This window comes from Perna viridis, chromosome 9, assembly GCF_037379345.1.
Source record: "Perna viridis isolate PV_CMFRI_1.1 ecotype Kerala chromosome 9, ASM3737934v1, whole genome shotgun sequence".
Taxonomy (NCBI): domain Eukaryota; kingdom Metazoa; phylum Mollusca; class Bivalvia; order Mytilida; family Mytilidae; genus Perna; species Perna viridis.
The window spans coordinates 24,279,969-24,297,521 of NC_142453.1; the positions used below are offsets into that span (position 1 = coordinate 24,279,969).

At 33.4% G+C, this 17,553-nt stretch overlaps 1 protein-coding gene across 3 annotated transcripts; it reads left to right on the forward strand.

Moving 5' to 3' along the window:
• The first annotated feature begins 508 nt into the window (after window positions 1-508).
• On the forward strand, window positions 509-14,265 carry LOC148607446 (uncharacterized). 3 transcript variants are annotated; one of them, XM_088544348.1, is made up of 17 exons: window positions 509-553; window positions 1,050-1,080; window positions 1,543-1,624; window positions 1,817-1,943; window positions 2,599-2,667; window positions 3,558-3,620; window positions 3,887-4,153; window positions 4,614-4,653; window positions 7,276-7,313; window positions 10,062-10,082; window positions 10,366-10,472; window positions 10,778-10,907; window positions 11,492-11,593; window positions 12,549-12,608; window positions 12,850-12,934; window positions 13,315-13,590; window positions 14,067-14,265. In XM_088544348.1, the coding sequence occupies exons 1-17, from the start codon at window positions 538-540 to the stop codon at window positions 14,107-14,109; spliced, it is 1,557 nt and encodes a 518-aa protein (XP_088400474.1). In that variant the 5' UTR covers window positions 509-537; the 3' UTR covers window positions 14,110-14,265. The 3 variants fall into 3 exon arrangements, with proteins under 3 accessions (XP_088400474.1, XP_088400475.1, XP_088400476.1); XM_088544349.1 differs by having other exon boundaries at window positions 12,853-12,934; XM_088544350.1 differs by lacking the exon at window positions 2,599-2,667.
• The last annotated feature ends 3,288 nt before the right edge of the window (window positions 14,266-17,553 follow it).

The following is a 17,553-nucleotide window of genomic DNA, read 5'->3' on the forward strand; positions in this document are numbered from 1 at the left end:
ACTTAGCAAATAATGGCCTGAAGCACCTCTCATTTCAAAATCCCCAGATCCGTACTTAATATTAAAGCATGGATTTTAATATTATTTTTTTTTTACGTCTATAAAAAAACTCATGGCTTGAATATTGTATTTTAACAAGGACTTTTATAATACTCTAATAAAATGACTATGGAAAATGGAAAAACTATAACAAAATATAAAACGTTTCAACGTTCGGGCATCTCACCGTCCATCGACTTGTTTCGTTCCACTTTTTTACTGAAAACTTAATTCCTATTTTTTTGGACTTGCGCATTTCAACCAAGGTACATTTTAAGGGAAGACAAAATTTTCAATAAAACATTACCAAATATTGTGTTTTAACTGTAATTGTTTGGATAAAAAATATTTAAATAAAACTTGTATTTAATGATAAGGGTATACATTCGTGGGTCTTGAATGTAGTTTACGAAATAAAGTTTACACGCACCCTTAGGGGCCTCTCATTTGACACGCCGGTCGTGTCACGTGTTCATTCCTTCCTCATTCACAGACACAATGGCGGATGCTAGTCGTAAGGCTTTTCTAAATATGATTGAGTTGCTTAATTTCTCTCTTGTAGTTTCTAAGGTTCCAAAAACATGAAGTCATAATGAAAATTCAAAGTTTTTTTGTAACGATCATGTATGAAACTGACTGTAGTTATGCATTTCCTGCAAAATTATGGTCATGGCGCGGCGTGGTATGCAGCATACCAACCATGTTCTTTACTGGCCATATCAACGTATAGTAGGTCTTCCCTCTCGCCTCATTACAATTTCAAAACACGATCATTTTTCCACTAACCTAATAAGCACACGTGGTTTGCTAAACACAACTCCATTTCAAAATCAATTTGTAGAATGCCCCTTTTTTTCATTTGAATTTTTCATTTACTGTTATTGTCAACTAACACTTGACTTTTCATACAAAATTGTGAGAAAATTGATATAAAAACTGAGTGACCAAATTGCCTGCACTGTATTCAATTATTATAAAGTGTTTTAATTCTTTCCTTTATCCCCTTTCAGAATATAATTACACAGCAGGAGGAACTCAAGGGTAATTATGAAACTAAACTTTTTAAATTACAGTTGTAGATACATGTATCATTGATTTGTGAAGTATGCTATGTATCGCTGTTTTCCAAATTGCTCTGACCAACTTCTTACTCCTTTGTTATTTGTTCAAGTTGTGAATTTGAATTGACCTCCCAGTAGGTCTGTTTCTACTGAAACACCTGAATTTCTTTTACTGCTGATCTTTTTCTACTTTTATTGGGCAAACTTCTTCAAAAACCTATTCTCAAAATATTTTAGGAAATGATTGTTGGCACACTCTGACATTCCTTTGATAATTCAGCTTGCATTACAAAAAATGTTTATATTTTAAATAGTTAATCACATTGTGACTAACTACAAAAAATGTTTATGTTTTAAATAGTTAATAACACTGTGACGTATGTTCAATGTAGATTCTTTTTGAATCCCTTTATTTATATAATTATGTTCTGTATGTTTCAAGGTACTCCTATGGACAATATGGAGCTACAGGAACTGATTCTACTGCAGGATACCAGCAGTATGGCCAACAGCAAACACAACAGGTAGACACATCTGAGAAAACATTCAATTTAATTTTTTTTTCTGTAAAGTACTAGTAACAAAGGTGTGAACTTAAACAGATTCTCTGTAAATTTGACAAAATTTGTGAACTACTCTATTTGATTTTAATTTCCCTGTAATACCAATGTAAAAATTCATGAACTTCAGGTTTTTGTTTTTTATTCCCGTATTAGCCAGCAGCTAGCTATGGACAAACTGGTTACACTGGTTATGATGCAAATGCCTATGGACAGACAGCCCAGCCAGCAGCAACTCAGGCTGCAGGATATGGACAGACTGCTTCTTATGGGCAATCTACTGGTAGGTTGATGGAATCTGCTTGTAAGAGAATGAAAGTTCTGTTTGCCCTCTTCAACTGTGTACAGATTTGTTTATAATTTAACAATATGGTTACTATGAAGGGGAGTTCTAGTCTTCATTTTGATTGTTTTGGTTTTAGCAAGTGAACAAAGATGATGTGTGTTTTTGGAAATTTAAATCATTGAATGTTTTGTTGCAGTAAAAAACAGTTTGAGGTGGCAAACAAACTTTAATTGTCTTTCTTTGCCTTTAAATAAGTAACTTGGTGTGCTTAAAGACACATCTCATTTGAAATTAACTAAATACAGGATTCATAAAGCATGGTCAACTAAAATGCTCTTCTTTGATTACTCATTCTAACTAAAACTGTTGATACCAATAGTAACTGTTTGGTATATATTGAGAAGGCCATGGATGATAAATTGCTTAATTTTGATTTTCTAGTTACAATTTATTAAGTGTTATAATCCCCTTTAAATGAAGGAAATTCCTTGTAGTCAGCAGGGAAATATTTCATGAAAGGCCTACAAAATACTTCTCATGGAGACAGCCAGTTAATTTTCCATGGCCTTGTCAGTAAAATCAGAGGCATACTTGTGGTTTAAAAACTTCATGTGTAGCAGTACTGACGTGAGGTGTGTATTAATGTTTTTAGCACAGACTGGACAGGCAGTAGCTCAATACGGAGGTGCAGGTTATGGTCAGCAACAATATGGAACTACAGGTAATGAGCTGTTTATAGAGCATGGCAGAAGATGTATTGGACAAAGGAGGGTATCATGGTCATTGTCAGATCATAGTATTTGATGGCTGTAGTACAATTGTAGAATGACTTTACCCGTGCAGTGCCAGGTGCAGATGAAAATTTCTATGAGTATATTCTCTCCCAAAGATTTTCTCCAATCACTGATGTTTTTTTGTTCAAATTTTTCTTTTATAGTAACTTGAAATTTGAGTTAATAAAATATCTGGAAAAAAATTGTTATACTGGGCTCATGTCCTAAACAAATTTGAATGATCTATAAACCTAGGACCACTGTTGATTTGTTGTCAGTAAACCGTAGTCAAATAATCTGACATTGTGGTACAGCCTGTTACTATTATCTTATATTTTATGTACATGTATGTTAAATGTGTATAGCAGAAAAAAAATCTATGTTTCTGGTGACTTGTATCTTGTGAATTTTATTTCATTGCATGCTTACAAAAAAGTTATCAGGAGACTTAGATTTTTTTGTTGTTGTCTGATGAAATTTTCTGCAGGAGTTGACGTTTCATCTACACCAGAAATTATACAATCTTGACTATTGAGTCTTTATTCACGATGCATAAATTCTGTCTTACATTTTCTTTTTTGAATTGCAATTGGTTATAAAATTATAAGTCAACTTCTGTATGAGTTCTGCATGTAGTGTTTTATAGATGCCATAGATATTTCCAGTACAAAATCTACATCCTTGGACTAACAACATAGTCAGCTTGGTCAATGGTCTTGAGTAAAAAAATATTCATGTCCTTTCTGGGCTGGTGGAGATTTTGACTGAAATACATATCTATGTGCTTTGCATGAATTATAGCAGTGAATATGCTGAACATGAATTTTCTTCCTTTCAGATCAGTCATCATATGGTATGACACAAGGACAAGATGGTGCATCACAATATGGACAGCAGCAAGGTAAAAAATATTAAACTTGTTATTATCAGTCAGATTACTTACAGTATGTAAATATTTTGAATCACATTATTATATGACAAGGAATTTTTTTAGGGTATAAAAGGTATGAAAGTAGTTCCATTGACAACAACCTACTTTCACAGTTGCCAACAATCAACAGGACTGAATGGTAGCTAGATGAAATTTAACATTATTGGATGAAAAAATGACACAGTAACATTATTCGTATAAGTAGTTTATCAATTGTGACCATATTATTTATGTAGGTTACCAACAGAACACTGGATCATATGGTTCATCAAGTAGTTATGGAGGTCAGTCAGGTGGTTACGATCAACAAGCCAGTAGTTACGGTGGTCAGTCTGGTGGTTATGGAGGTGGAAGTGACTACAACTCCGGTGGTGGAGGAGGTGGTGGCAGTGGTGGCAGTGGTGGTGGATCCTATGGTTCTGGTGGAGGCTATGGTGGTGCCTCAGGAGGAGGAGGTAGTGGTGGTGGTGGTGGTTATGGCGGAGGTGGTTATGGAGGAAGAGGTTTGTATTCCTAAAATTGTATAAATGCACCACTTCAGTTGAAGTATAAAAAAAACTAGTTAGGTGCTGAGCTGGGAATGCCAGGTGGTATATTTTGTACAAGTTTTAAAAGAAAGAGTCCTGAAGTAATGAATTCATTAATTTTGAAAAAAAGTAATTGTGCTTTTACATCCGTATTGCCGTTGTTATACTACTTGATATCTCCATTTCAAGTTACTTCTTCAGGTCTGATTAACTTGAGATACTTCTAAATGGGCAATGAATACAGGTGACACCAGCATTTTATGGTGTTATCCATTACCAGGAGACAACACACTACGAAAATGATCATTAATCAATTATCATTAAACAAGCTTAATGTATAGGATGTCTTTTTGTCTTTCCGTGTAACATAGGTAGCATTTCACTTCTGCATGACATTGCATAACAAAAAAAATGAGCTCAATTCTATTTTCTCCAGGAGGTGGAGGAAGAGGCCGTGGAAGAGATGGAGGCGGAGGGTAGGTTTTAAATTTGACACAGAATATTTCATTTAACAAACAAATTGTAAGGAGAATAAAGGTTTATATATTGATTTATGTCAAGATGAAAAGGGATGCTCTTTTAACAGCGAAGACAGGTGTTAAGTGCCCTTCATGGTGCATTGGTCTATTGGTTAGCGTAGTAATATGAAAAAAAAATGTGTAACTGTAGTGGGTATTTATTGTAGAAGAAAAATAGGCATAAAATGGTTAAAATACCTTGCTAGGTATTTCAGTTTATGTGGTAATAATAAAAAAAAAGTGGGTACATAAAGATTCTGCACGTCAAAGACTTTCATCCAATGCATGACATGGTTAAATGGTTTTACGTTGAAAATTGCATTGTGTGTGTATTGACTATAATTCTGCCATTTCCTAAGATCTATTTCTACAGGTTTTTTCCAATGATATGGTGTGAAAACAAGTGTACTTTGTTGCAAAATGCATAGGGTTATGCAAAGGGGAACAAATAATACATTTAAGTTTGGGTTATATACATTTTTTTTTACATAAAAGTAGTCATCAGGACTCGCTGGTTCATTTAAAAAAAAAATGTTTCTTAATCTATTTTATAGTGACAGGAGGTTATTAATCGAGTTTAATTGAATAATTGAAACACACCAAAACATATTTCTTCTGTATTTTGCTGATTATCTACCAGGGGCAATTTTATATTTTACGATACATGTTATGTTGCAAGATCTTTTTTTGCCCCAGATTATGGGCATAGAAATGGAAAGTAAGATTGAGTTTGAAAGAGTAAAAATTTATCACAATTTCATTTATTTGATTATGAATTCTCTTTACATGTTAAGAAAGAACATTTTCCAACTTTTTTTGTTTTTGTTTGATGGGGTTATGTTTTAAAAGTACTGGATATTTTTCAAATTTTTTTTTTTTTTTCACCTAAGAGCAGTGGTAATTTTACTAATTGATAGGTATAAGTACATCATTGTCCAATAAATCAAAGAGGTAGAATGGGTTGATATTGGCCAGTGAGTCCTTGATGATATTTTAATTGGTACATTTTGAGGTACAACCAATGTTTAGGTCTGGTAGCCAATGTTGGCATGACGTGGCTCTGGTTCCGTGTATAAGTAGAAACCCTATGGTCCGTAAAATGCTGCGAGTAGGTGACCCATAGAAATATAATTATATGATAAGTATATCCATTACATGGTGGCTGATTGTTTAATTGTATCGGGTATATTTAAAGGTGTTCATTGATGACCTGATCGCAGTATGTACCAAAGCAACTTGAAATTAAATCTCAATAATCAACTGACTGCGTCAGGGAAAAGGAAATATATTGATTTTGTTCATTTTAGGAGTTCATAGAATTTTAAAATGATCTGGATTTATAAAAGGTGACAGTTATTATAGATGCATGATTAATAGAAATAAACAATATTTTCCAGCTGCATGTTGTACTTTAAAAAGACATGCCAGCCTTCTCTGGTTCATGAAAAATATAGGAATAAAGTTGATTATTAAACCAGTAATGTTTCAACTAGAATCTACATGGTCTTGATATTTTGTATTATCTTGTATTGCAAGTATGGTAACTATGTATGTTTAAATGGTGTTTTTATAACTTCAAGGATAATTAATTGGGAAGATTGAATAGCCAAAATATGATCAAGAGTCAGTGATGAATAAGGCCAAAAAGGCCAGAACATATTCTATGCAGGAGTTAAGTCCCTTAACATTCACAGCAGGAACAATTCAATTTCAGTTACTCCCAATCATATTTATTATATAGATTTTCTCAATTACTTATTGGTGATTTATACATGTGGATTATTGAAATTTGATACACAGGGAAAATTTTAAAAAAGTGCACTGCTGTCTATATTATTATTATGTTGTTACAGACTTTTAGAAAATATAAAGTTGAAGAACTTGAGATTATCCTTATGTCTTGTTGACATTCTCAAGGACTGTATTAGATATTCATGTTTTGTCATACTCTTTGGTTGTAATAAAAGATTATTGATATCACTCGAAAATCACCATCAAAAGTCGCAAGAACATGGTATGGAATGACAACTTTAAAAAAAAAAAAATAGCATCAACAGTGATTGGGATTATTATGGGCCTTATGTTACCAATCATATTCTAGCTGAAAATGTCCTGTTTAAATCAGATGGTTAATTTTCATAAAGTAATGTTTAAAAAAATGGCCCGTTGAAATTCTGAATATAAACGAAAATGGTCCCAATACAATTCAATCCCAATCACTGCATTTAAAGGTATTAAACAGATCTGTGTTGACAAAGTAAAAATGTAGCTAGTCTTGTTTTAAAGTGTGTATTCCTTAAACCAGAGCCACAGATAGGGTGAATTTATTAAATTACAAATGTTATGGTTTGAAGCAGAATTGCTATTGTTGATGAAATTTTTATAGAGAAAAAGAAAAATGTGTCTACTTAATAGTGTTGATAAATCTTTTAAATGAGGTTGGGGTGTTTTGCAACAGTCTACATGTAATATAAATGTATTTACACCAAAACCCTAAGAAGAGTGGGATCTACAAAGAAACGGCAGTATCCTACACCCTTCATAGGGTGTGGCTGATACTGACCTGACAATATATTTCAGCGGTAGTCGAGGAGGTTACAACAGAGGTTTTGGTGGTGGTAAGTTCAAAGGTCAAATGTTTGTCAATGACCTTTTTAATACACTATTCATTTGTTGCTTAAAACACTGATTTCATCTGACAAGTTAAATGGATGTTGCACTGATTGCTTCATCTGTTTTACTTCTAGATTATGAATGTAGTTAATTGTTCATACAGTTGCCGTTTTTTGGGTCAGGGATATTTGTTTAAATTGAATGATTTAACTTGGTGTTGAGTTATTTCCCTTGTTGATATCTAACACGCACACACTCCTCTCTCTTAGTATCACAAAAACTTTGAATCACTTCCTTAAAGGATTTATTTTGTATAATTCAGTATATAGTAGTTTGAAATTTCAGTACAAATCTAGATAGGTTACTGAATGATTTAAATAGCTTTCTTGGTAGAAAAGTGTCCTACATAATAGGCATGTACTAAATTTGTCTTGCTAATTACTGCAGAACACTTGTTTGATCTTTTCGACACTTGTCTATCTAGTTTCAATTGCTGTCAACTATGATAATCTTGTCATAAAGTGACCAGGTAAATGTTATCTTTTTCAAACTTGAAAGGCAGTCTCTGAAAGATCACATAATTAAGAAGAACACTTTGGTTAAAGGTAGGGCAGATTTCTACCTATAAAGCTACTTAAGTCACTCAGAAGCTTAGGTTGATTTGTATTAAAATCAGTATCACCTTGTTTCAAATTGCCATAGAAAATTTATTTGATTTGGTTTAAATTTCTATTTCATTAATAAGATTGATTTCTAGTGAATTTCCATTATGTGCTGATACATTTCTTAAATGACAACCCAAGTTTTTTCATGTCATTGTTGTATGTTTACTTCCCTGAGGAGAGAGCATGTCTGAAGGAATGTGTGTTGAATGTGCAGTATTTATGATGTACCATAATTCTTTGGTTATTGATCATCAAAATACCACAATATAATAGATTTTGTTGTTTCAATCATTCAAGTTTATTTGATAAGTTACATTCATCTGGGTAGAAACATTTAAAGAATTCTGGTACATAGTTATGTTTGCTGTTTGTAAAGATGTGATTGAATATATGATGATGTGTGTAGCAACTGTGGACGAAATGTATGATACAGTGTGAAAGTGCTTAGATTTCAAGAAATTTGAGAAATTATGAAAAAGAGGATACATATTAATCATGGATCATATTTTGGTGGAAATACTAGAGTTGTATATTAAAAATCTGAGAAAGATTATGAGAAGAAAGCTTGATGTTTTCAAAAGTGTTTCAATGATTATATCGTGTAGAGAAGCTTAACAGCAATCGTGAATATCAATGTGGATATGATCTGCAGCATTACCAGGATTTGGGATTTACAGTTGGAGATCAGAATTAATTAAAATATCTAGGAGGACAGTTTTAAGAATGGACTGAAGTACAACTAAATGAGGATATCGGTTGGATTATAAAAAAAGCCTGTTTTTCAACAAAATAAGCCAAAGAGTTATTTACACAATTATGTTTATAAAAAAATGATAAGTTCAACATATGAAATGAGTGCGCTTCTATAAGCTAATCCAATTATAAGGTACTTAAGAGGGTATATTGATGATAGCATTCAAAGCTTAGTTTACAATGACTGTGAATTCATGAGTTCAGGATTCACAAAAAGTGTCTTCTAGAAGTGTTTTTAAAGCTGTAAATACTTGAATTGGGATGTAATAGAACTAATTATAAATGAGTGGTTAAAATATGTGGTATTAAGTACATTTCTAAATACAAGGTTCTTGGTAACTAAAGGTTATCTACAAATAACAGAGATTACTACATCATGTATGAATTCCGAAGGAGTAAAATATCTGCTGATTTATGTTGTAATAAAAAGGGAAATGTATGTGTCTTTAAAGATAAATGGTGACCCTTAAAACATAAACATCAAGGAATTATAATACAAATCCTCATGTATAATTAAGGAATTGGCAGAAAATGGTTAAAATTCTTAGTCCAACGCAACAATGGACTAAAAGGTGGTAAACTAAAAGTGGTGTGATCAAGTGTGTAGTTATCTCCCTTTAAATGTTATTATTGTGTCTTAAATATGAGTGTATAATGTGCTTCCAGCCAGTGGAATACATTGTCCTCTTATTTTCGTAACATTTTTAATATCCTATATTAAAATTTGTTTATTGGTAATTAAATACATTTTTTTTATTGTATGGATTATCGAAAATGTAAAGGTCTTCCTATTGTACATGTTTGATGATGATCTGGACTGTCCCTTTGATATATGTCCTTAGATAAAAAAGCCAACTGGAAGCACATTTTAAACCTGACATTCTTTTGTTTTAAGGGCTTGGGATCAAAACTTGACTTGTATGATAGAAGGAAGAAGAAAGTTTTCTTTTTTTCACCCTCGATGAAAACTGCATCTTTAACAGAAGACTTGTCAGTTTTGATTCCAATTCATCAATTACTTGTAAATGATTTGATTTTAACTTGATTTTATTTGTACTTAGCTATCTTGATAATGCAAGCCATTAATGAAGTTCTAAAAAATTCTGGTGCATGTGGTTAGTTACTCAAATTTTTTTATTGAATTTCTTGTTACATTGTATTTTATTGCAAGTGTCATTTTTGGCGATTTTAGATGTGATTAATCATTGAAGATGGCAAAAGAAATGTTCCTTGAAATTTGTTCTTATTGATTAATTCCCACCCAAGCTTGCATTATTAAGATGGAAATCTTTATAGAAATTCATTGTTATTTAATCCTGTCCGTATATTTTGTAGGTGACAGAGGAGGTGATAGAGGTAGGTTTTTCGTTAAAAGTAGGTCTTAAATTAATTGCAAGTTGACAATAAAGCAAAAAATTTGAAATACATCGTAAAAAATTGGTTAAAATATTGTATTGGTGATTCAACAGAGATGAAACATCAGCATGTTGGTGAATAAAAGTACAGAAAAGGATTTAAGAATTTAAGGGATTTAATTTTATAGAAGGAAGATGGTTCACTTCATTGGCAGTGATATTCACATGTTCTATTTTAGTAGAATGAAGGATTCAGGACCAAACAATGCTCTTGTGTCTTGTAGGTGGTGAAATGACAGAAATGATTGACACTATCTTTGTTACGGGATTGAATGAGGCTATCACAGAGGATGCTTTAGTCAACCACTTTGGCAGTATTGGTGTTATCAAGGTAAATGAATTGCTGAATCAGGGGAAACAAGGGAAATACTTTAATGTGAAGTGTTATTTGCAAAAGTCTGAACTGGAATTTTTATTATGAATGGTTAATAAGATTTTGGTAATTGAAAAAGTGAATTATAAAATTGATGGTGCTTTCTGTCTAGACCTTCAGTATCGTTGAATTGGCAAACTCACAGTGCCTGTGACCTGTTATATTCAACTACACAATCAATGTTTCAGAATTGTAACTAGAAGATGGCAGTGGGAAAAAAAATGAGTTAACTTGTCCCTTAAACATTTGCTTTATTCTTTCAGATGGATAAGAGAACTGGTAAACCCAAGGTATGGATTTACAAAGATAAAATGACTGGTAAACCCAAAGGAGAGGCTACAATCACATATGATGACCCAGCTACAGCCCAGGCAGCTATCAATTGGTTTAATGGTATGTATTCAAGGATAGATGTTGTATAATGAAATATATTAGATGTTTAATTCCATAGAAAGTAAGAGGACTACATAAACATGATAAATTATGTTAACACAATTATATAATGCGTAGTTCAAAGATACTGGAACAGTGTTCACAGTTAAGCAGTAGTCCGAGGCCCAAGGCTTGTCATAATGGAGGTGGGCCTGTAAAATTAAGTACTACAGGCCAACAGTCACTGTATAAAAATTTCTGAAAAATGCATTTCAGGCCTGTGAATTGAAAAGTTAGTTGTTAAGACTGCTGGAAGAAGGATATTATATTTGAAGGGTACATACATTATGCAAGTAAATGGAAATATCACCTCAGTTAGGAAAAAAATACGAAAAAGCATAGTGTTAAAAAATAAGTTTAGGTTTTGTCAATTTTCAGAAAAGTAAAAAAAAGGTTTTGTCAATTTTCAGGAAAGTAAAAAAAAAACTTTCACAGGGCAACAAATGACAACTGCTATTTTAGCAGATCAACATTCATAGTCATGGCATTACTATTTTGAAGTTCTTCAGCAGTGTTTGTCAATGTTCTGTTTTGAATTTTCCCAGAGAAAGATTTTGATGGTGGTATTATAAAAGTAGAGATAGCAACCAGAGTACAGAAAAGTTTTGATAAAGGAGGAAGAGGTGGACGAGGAGGTGGTGATCGTGGTAAGAATCTAGTACTATTTTAGAAATGTCATATCCCTACTCATTGGATTGATATATTGTAATCCCTTGGCTGTCTGTTTGTCTGTTGACCCTTAAAGTTTTCTGTCATAGATTTTTTCAGCTTCTATTAAAATGACTGCTTCGATATTTGGTATATTGTTTTTTTGCACCATGTTCTTTTCCAGGTTTTTTGCTTATCTACTTCCTGTTTACTGTACAATATAATGTTTTGTAATGAATTACGGAAATTTTCATTGCAGGTTTCTCAGCTTCTATTTGAGGGAAAGCTTGGATATTTTCTATAGTGCTTTTGCAAAATGACTTGTACCTTGCCTCCCCTTTCTAGGTTTCTCCCTTATCAACTTCCTGTTTACTGAATGACTTAATTTGACAGTAATGGTTGAGTGGTGGTGGGGGGTTTTCTTTCCATAATCTAGCGTGCAACATCTTGTTCATTTTGGATGAAATTAAAAACTAAAAGTTGCCATAGAGCAGTATATAACCTTATTTTTCTTGACACACTTAACAGAATTTTGATATTGCTGTAATGAGCTCCTTTAGAGCTAGCAATAGTAGGCTTATAATACTCTCTATCTAAAATCTACTAGTCAGCTGAATATTATTATTTCCCCTGCAAACAAAGTTTAGGGGGCATGTAGGTTTCACCCTCTCTGTCCATCCCTCCAAATTATTTTCTAAGTAGCATTGTTATGCAACTTTGTGGGATGTAATATAAGCTCATGGAGATGTGCATACTGTCAGGAATTTTAGTTTCCTTTCTGTTATTCTCTTACCTATATTGTAAGAGTAATAAGGAAATATATTTACTATTAATATCCTTAACTCCAGCACCATACATTGATCTTGAGACAATAACTGTTGATTTATTGATAATATGTATACTTGAGCATTTTTCTATTCAAATTCAGATATAATATATGTTCTTATTTTGTAGGATTTGGTGGTGGCCGAGGCGGCGGAGGAGGTCGTGGTCGTGGTGATGGTGGTGGTAGAGGTAAGACCCTTAACATTTTTAAGAAGTTAATTGTTTTTCCTATTTCAAACAAATTTGCATACTATTCTTCTATAGTTTATGATAGTTATGTCAATTCCATGATTATTTCTCTTTTATTTTCTCCCTAAATCAGTGAAAAGTGGTGGAGATGGCTTTACATGTCAAGAAGAAAACTGATGCATTAAATACTGTTCAATTTAATTAAGTATCTGATGTTAGTAATATTTGATTTATTTTACAGGAGGTGGTGGTGGTGGTGGTGGTGGTGGTGGTGGAGGAGGAGGCGGCGGTCCATCAAGAGCTGGTGACTGGACTTGTCCTAACAGGTAAATACATAGCATTTACATATTATTCTGTCTTAACATGTATATTTCTTGTGAAAGAGAACTGCATGTATTTACATCTATTAAGCTAATTTGAAAAAGTTTTTTTTTGCACTCTCTGGATAGAAAATATCCCTTACCCAAGAAATTTTTTTTCTTACAGTTACTGACCCCTAGGTCCATTGAATTTGGCTTTTCACTTTTGTAGATCAAGGCTATAAAGTGTATTAGTGCATTAGCATCACTACATCAGGCACAATATCTGTTCCATCCATATGCTTACTCAGTCACTATCAGATATTGAAAAACAGTTTCCATGTGTTATAGGCAGAACAAATCTCTGTGATAACAGTTAATTATTTTTGTTGTTTCGAATATTATAGTAATTGTGGTAACAACAACTTCTCATGGAGAGACAGCTGTAACAGATGTAATGCTCCACGCCCAGAGGGTGCTGGGGGTGATGATGGTGGTGGCCGAGGTGGAGGCAGGGGAGGTTTTGGTGGCCGAGGCCGTGGTGGTGATAGGGGTAGAGGTGGTTTTGGTGGTGGACGTGGTGGCTATGGAGGAGGCAGAGGAGGTTTTGGAGATAGAGGTGGAAGAGGAGGAGGAGGAAGAGGTGGATTTGGTGGCCGAGACAGAGGAGGCAGACCAGACAGGTATATGGACTTCAAGAATTTATCATTAATATCAGACTACACACATGGGAAGTAAACATTGGGTGAAGGGTAATTGCGTTATTCAGTTTATTAATCTGATTATGGTTCAGAATTTTATTTTGCATGGGCTTAGTGTCAGATGTTTAAATTTTTTACTTGGTTGTCTACATTTTCTTTGCAGTAAAGTTTTTTTTATGCATCTTGTTAAAGTATTTGAACTGGAACTACATTTTTTAACTCGAGGCATATATGTCAATGACCTTCCAAGTTCAGACATAGTTTTTTTTCAGCTTTTCGAGGGAATTATAACTCTTTTGCCCCGATTTTTACTGTTGATTTTTTTTGTTTCCCAAAATTATTTTTTCGTATTGCCTGTTTCAGTTATTTTTGTATTTTATGTTGGTTTTCGCATCATAAATTGTCTGCAAGGTACAGATAAATTTTTCTTGTAAACCTTATTTTCTTGATCATTCCAGACCTGGTGGTGACAGAGGTGACAGGAGACCAAAGCCATACTAAATTCACATCTGGAACATTACTAGACTTCACTATCAAGTTGTTGTTGTACAAATTTTAGCTGTTTTTTTATGTTTTTAATCATTGAAAATCATCAGCCATTGTGACTGTCATCATGTTTAACATGTCATTGGTATCAGTAAAGATTTTATACAATTATTAGTGTTTGTTGATTTTTGTCATGATGTTTACAGAAAGGTTTGTCATGATGTACCTACGTGTATATTATTCTTCGTGACATTGAGCTAAGTAATGTTAATGGTGCAAGTCTTTCTAGAACTTAGAGGTCTAAAGTGATCATGATGTATGTTAGTCCCAGTTTCTATCCCCATCTCCTCTTGACACCACTGAATGGAATTGGATGAAACTAACACCCAATGCCGTTAGTGCACTTCTTATTTTGAATTTCCATCAGAAGGACTTGTAGGTTTCCATATATGGTTTCTGGGAGGGGAGTGGTGGTATCACCTAGTTCAAACTTAAATTTCTATATCCCACACAGCACAGTAGTATGGTGCTGTATTATGTTTTTTACGTGTGCGTGTCCTTTCCTAAGTCTGCTTTTTTTATTGCAACTCCTCTCAAACCACACAACAGAATTTCACAAAACTTGATATGTAGTATGTAGTGGTGCATATTCAAAATTTTAATCCCTCATGTTCAGGGAGTTGTACCCTTTGAACTTAAGTTTCTGAAGCATTTTATGACAAATCCTCTAAAACTACTGAAAGAATTTCATGAAACTTTCATTTTGTAGTAAGGCCAAAGTGTAATGCATATATTACTAGGAATACTGATCTGAAAACAATGGGGGAGTTTGGCCTGTATGTGCTTATTCTCAAGAAGTACATGTCTGAAGTAGATTGTTTCTTTAAAATTATAAAAATAAGCTATGTAGATTTACCCTTCATCTAAAAATGCTATGGAGGCCATGTTCTTAATGTTAAATATATTCTAAGAACTTTGATGGATAACTGAAATTTTTTAATTGTTCTGCTTAGTACTTATATGAATGATACTGGTGACGTGGTTGGCAGAAGCCTTTGATCTAGGGGAGGTAACGAAAATCATCTTTAGCATTGAAAGGTATTTTTTTAAAGGCATCTACACAATAAGCCAATTGTTTTTGAGTAATAATGTAGTATAGAAAAAAAAACTATCATGCCACAAATAAACAAGAAGGCACTTTATACCTGAAGTTTCCAAAACCATTATTGACTATAGTTAAGTGAGAATAAATGTAAAGAATAGACGTCAGAAAATGATGAAATACCAAAGACAAGTAGAGGAACTGTATTGTGAAAAAACTGCAACAATTTACTGAGTGAACAACTAATGAACACTATCTAAAATTAATGAGAGAGGTGATGATAATTCAAACTACCGTGTACTTAAAGAGTAATCAAGGGAACCAAGGTTATAGCGGTAATAAAAAGAATGCAATGTAGGGACGAAGACCAGACATGGAAAACAGACATAACTAAGAAAGAACATAAAGTAACTAAAATAATACATACAAAGAAATGAAAGCAAATTAGCAACTCGGACTCCACTGAAAACGGAGCATGTACCAGGTGCACCGGTAGAGAAAGCGTCCTGCTTTCCTAGAAACACCCGCCGAGTTGCTCATAAAAAGTCAAGTCTGGGGTAGACCGACGAGGAAAGGAAAAATATGACCTGTTGAATAAATCAGTTTATGGCTCAGATACACCATAATGATACATGAGTTTATGATGACGACCATAAAACTTGTGTAGTGATGACTTCAGTCTTGTAGCAACATAATCCTGTTCCAGAAGCCTATTTGTTAACAGTTCTATCGCGATACAAAAAATGCAACAATATACTGAGTTTAACTTCAGCAAACTAGTTCTAAGTAATCAATAAGCTGATGACCTACTAGTGTTTAAGGAGGTAGACCCAGGGTAAGGGACACAACTCTTAAAAATCATTGGAACGTTCGTATTCACCATCTTACATCAATCTTAAGTAAGCATCTAATTAACTTTAATTCATTTTATTCTGCTTCAAACGAAAGCTTGAGAGGCTTCGGTGAAACTGAATATAATACAAACATCACTGACTTAATGAGTTATGTCCCTTACCCTAGGTCTACCTCCTTAAATAAAAAAAAAATGTTTCGATGTCAAGCAACGGGCTCATGAATCGAATTAATACAGATGTACAAACATGATTTAATGGCATTATATAGGAAACCTTTGGAAAGATTTTTAAAAATGCGTTCACTTGTGTCTACATTGTCATTCAGTGTACCACTCACAACAAAATGGAAGGGATGTGTTTCTCCCTTTCATCCATTACAACTGCTTGTCGCGTGTCCATTTTCTTCAAACTTAGGTGGATGGTTGGTTGCTGTAGATTTTCATAGAAATTGGAGTAGCATTTTGTAGAGGAGGAGGCTAATTGATTAGGCTTGTCTGGATAGCACTTATATTTTGTAATGGGTTTCTTTCAAACTTTGGTGAATGAACTATCACAGAAATCAGTTTAAGGTGCCACTTTTTATTTTGGTATTGGAAATAGTGTTTTTCGAATGAGTGCAAATAAAAGTGAGCGTGGTCGCTACGGAGTTTAATATTCCTAGAATTTTGCACTTCGAAAGTTACACTTTGCTTCATCTAATCTTAAATCAGTTAAGACATAGTAGAGAATTTGGTTGGGTACCATTTTCATACTTCAAATAAAAATGATTGTACAAATGCCAAGAAAGGTTTGCATCTGGGTACATTTTGTTTCCGTGTTTCCCAGTATGTATCAGTGAATGGATCTGTATGATGTAAACACGAGGTTTTCATATGTTATGAAATGCTAAGTCGTAGTGGTTTTGTTGTCAAACATCCTTTGTAAAAGTATTGTGGAGGAAGACATACTTAACTCATCATCTATGTGTCTCTTGGGAGAAAATAACACTGTGGATTCCAATTGACTGAATACTTTTTAATTAAATATGAAAAGCAACATAAATAAATAAATGAATAAATGAATAATAAAAAAATAAAAAGGAAAATTTCTCTTGATATGGAATATGTTTATGTCCCACGACTTCAAGTCAGAGGCATTTTCATTTTTGTGCGTCCAAATGGGGATACAGCTTTAAAATTTTGCAGGATATATATGCACATAATTTTGATGAAGATATGTAGGAACAAAATGTTAAATGTGTATGGCCTAAATTGAAGAAAGTTGAACGTACCAATTTCAGTATTTCATATGGGTAATAGAGATTCATGGTTTTCAGGGGCTGATACATGAATTGAAAAACAGGAGGTTGTGTTGAAATGTTTTAAATGTTTTATATGTTCCGACTTTAAATAAAGCTTTCGAACTTTGAACACGAATAACCATCACGCTGTAAACAGTATTTTTCGATCATTTTAACCTTTTTTTTATACTGTAAATATGAGGGCGCGCACCTTGGTGCCCAAG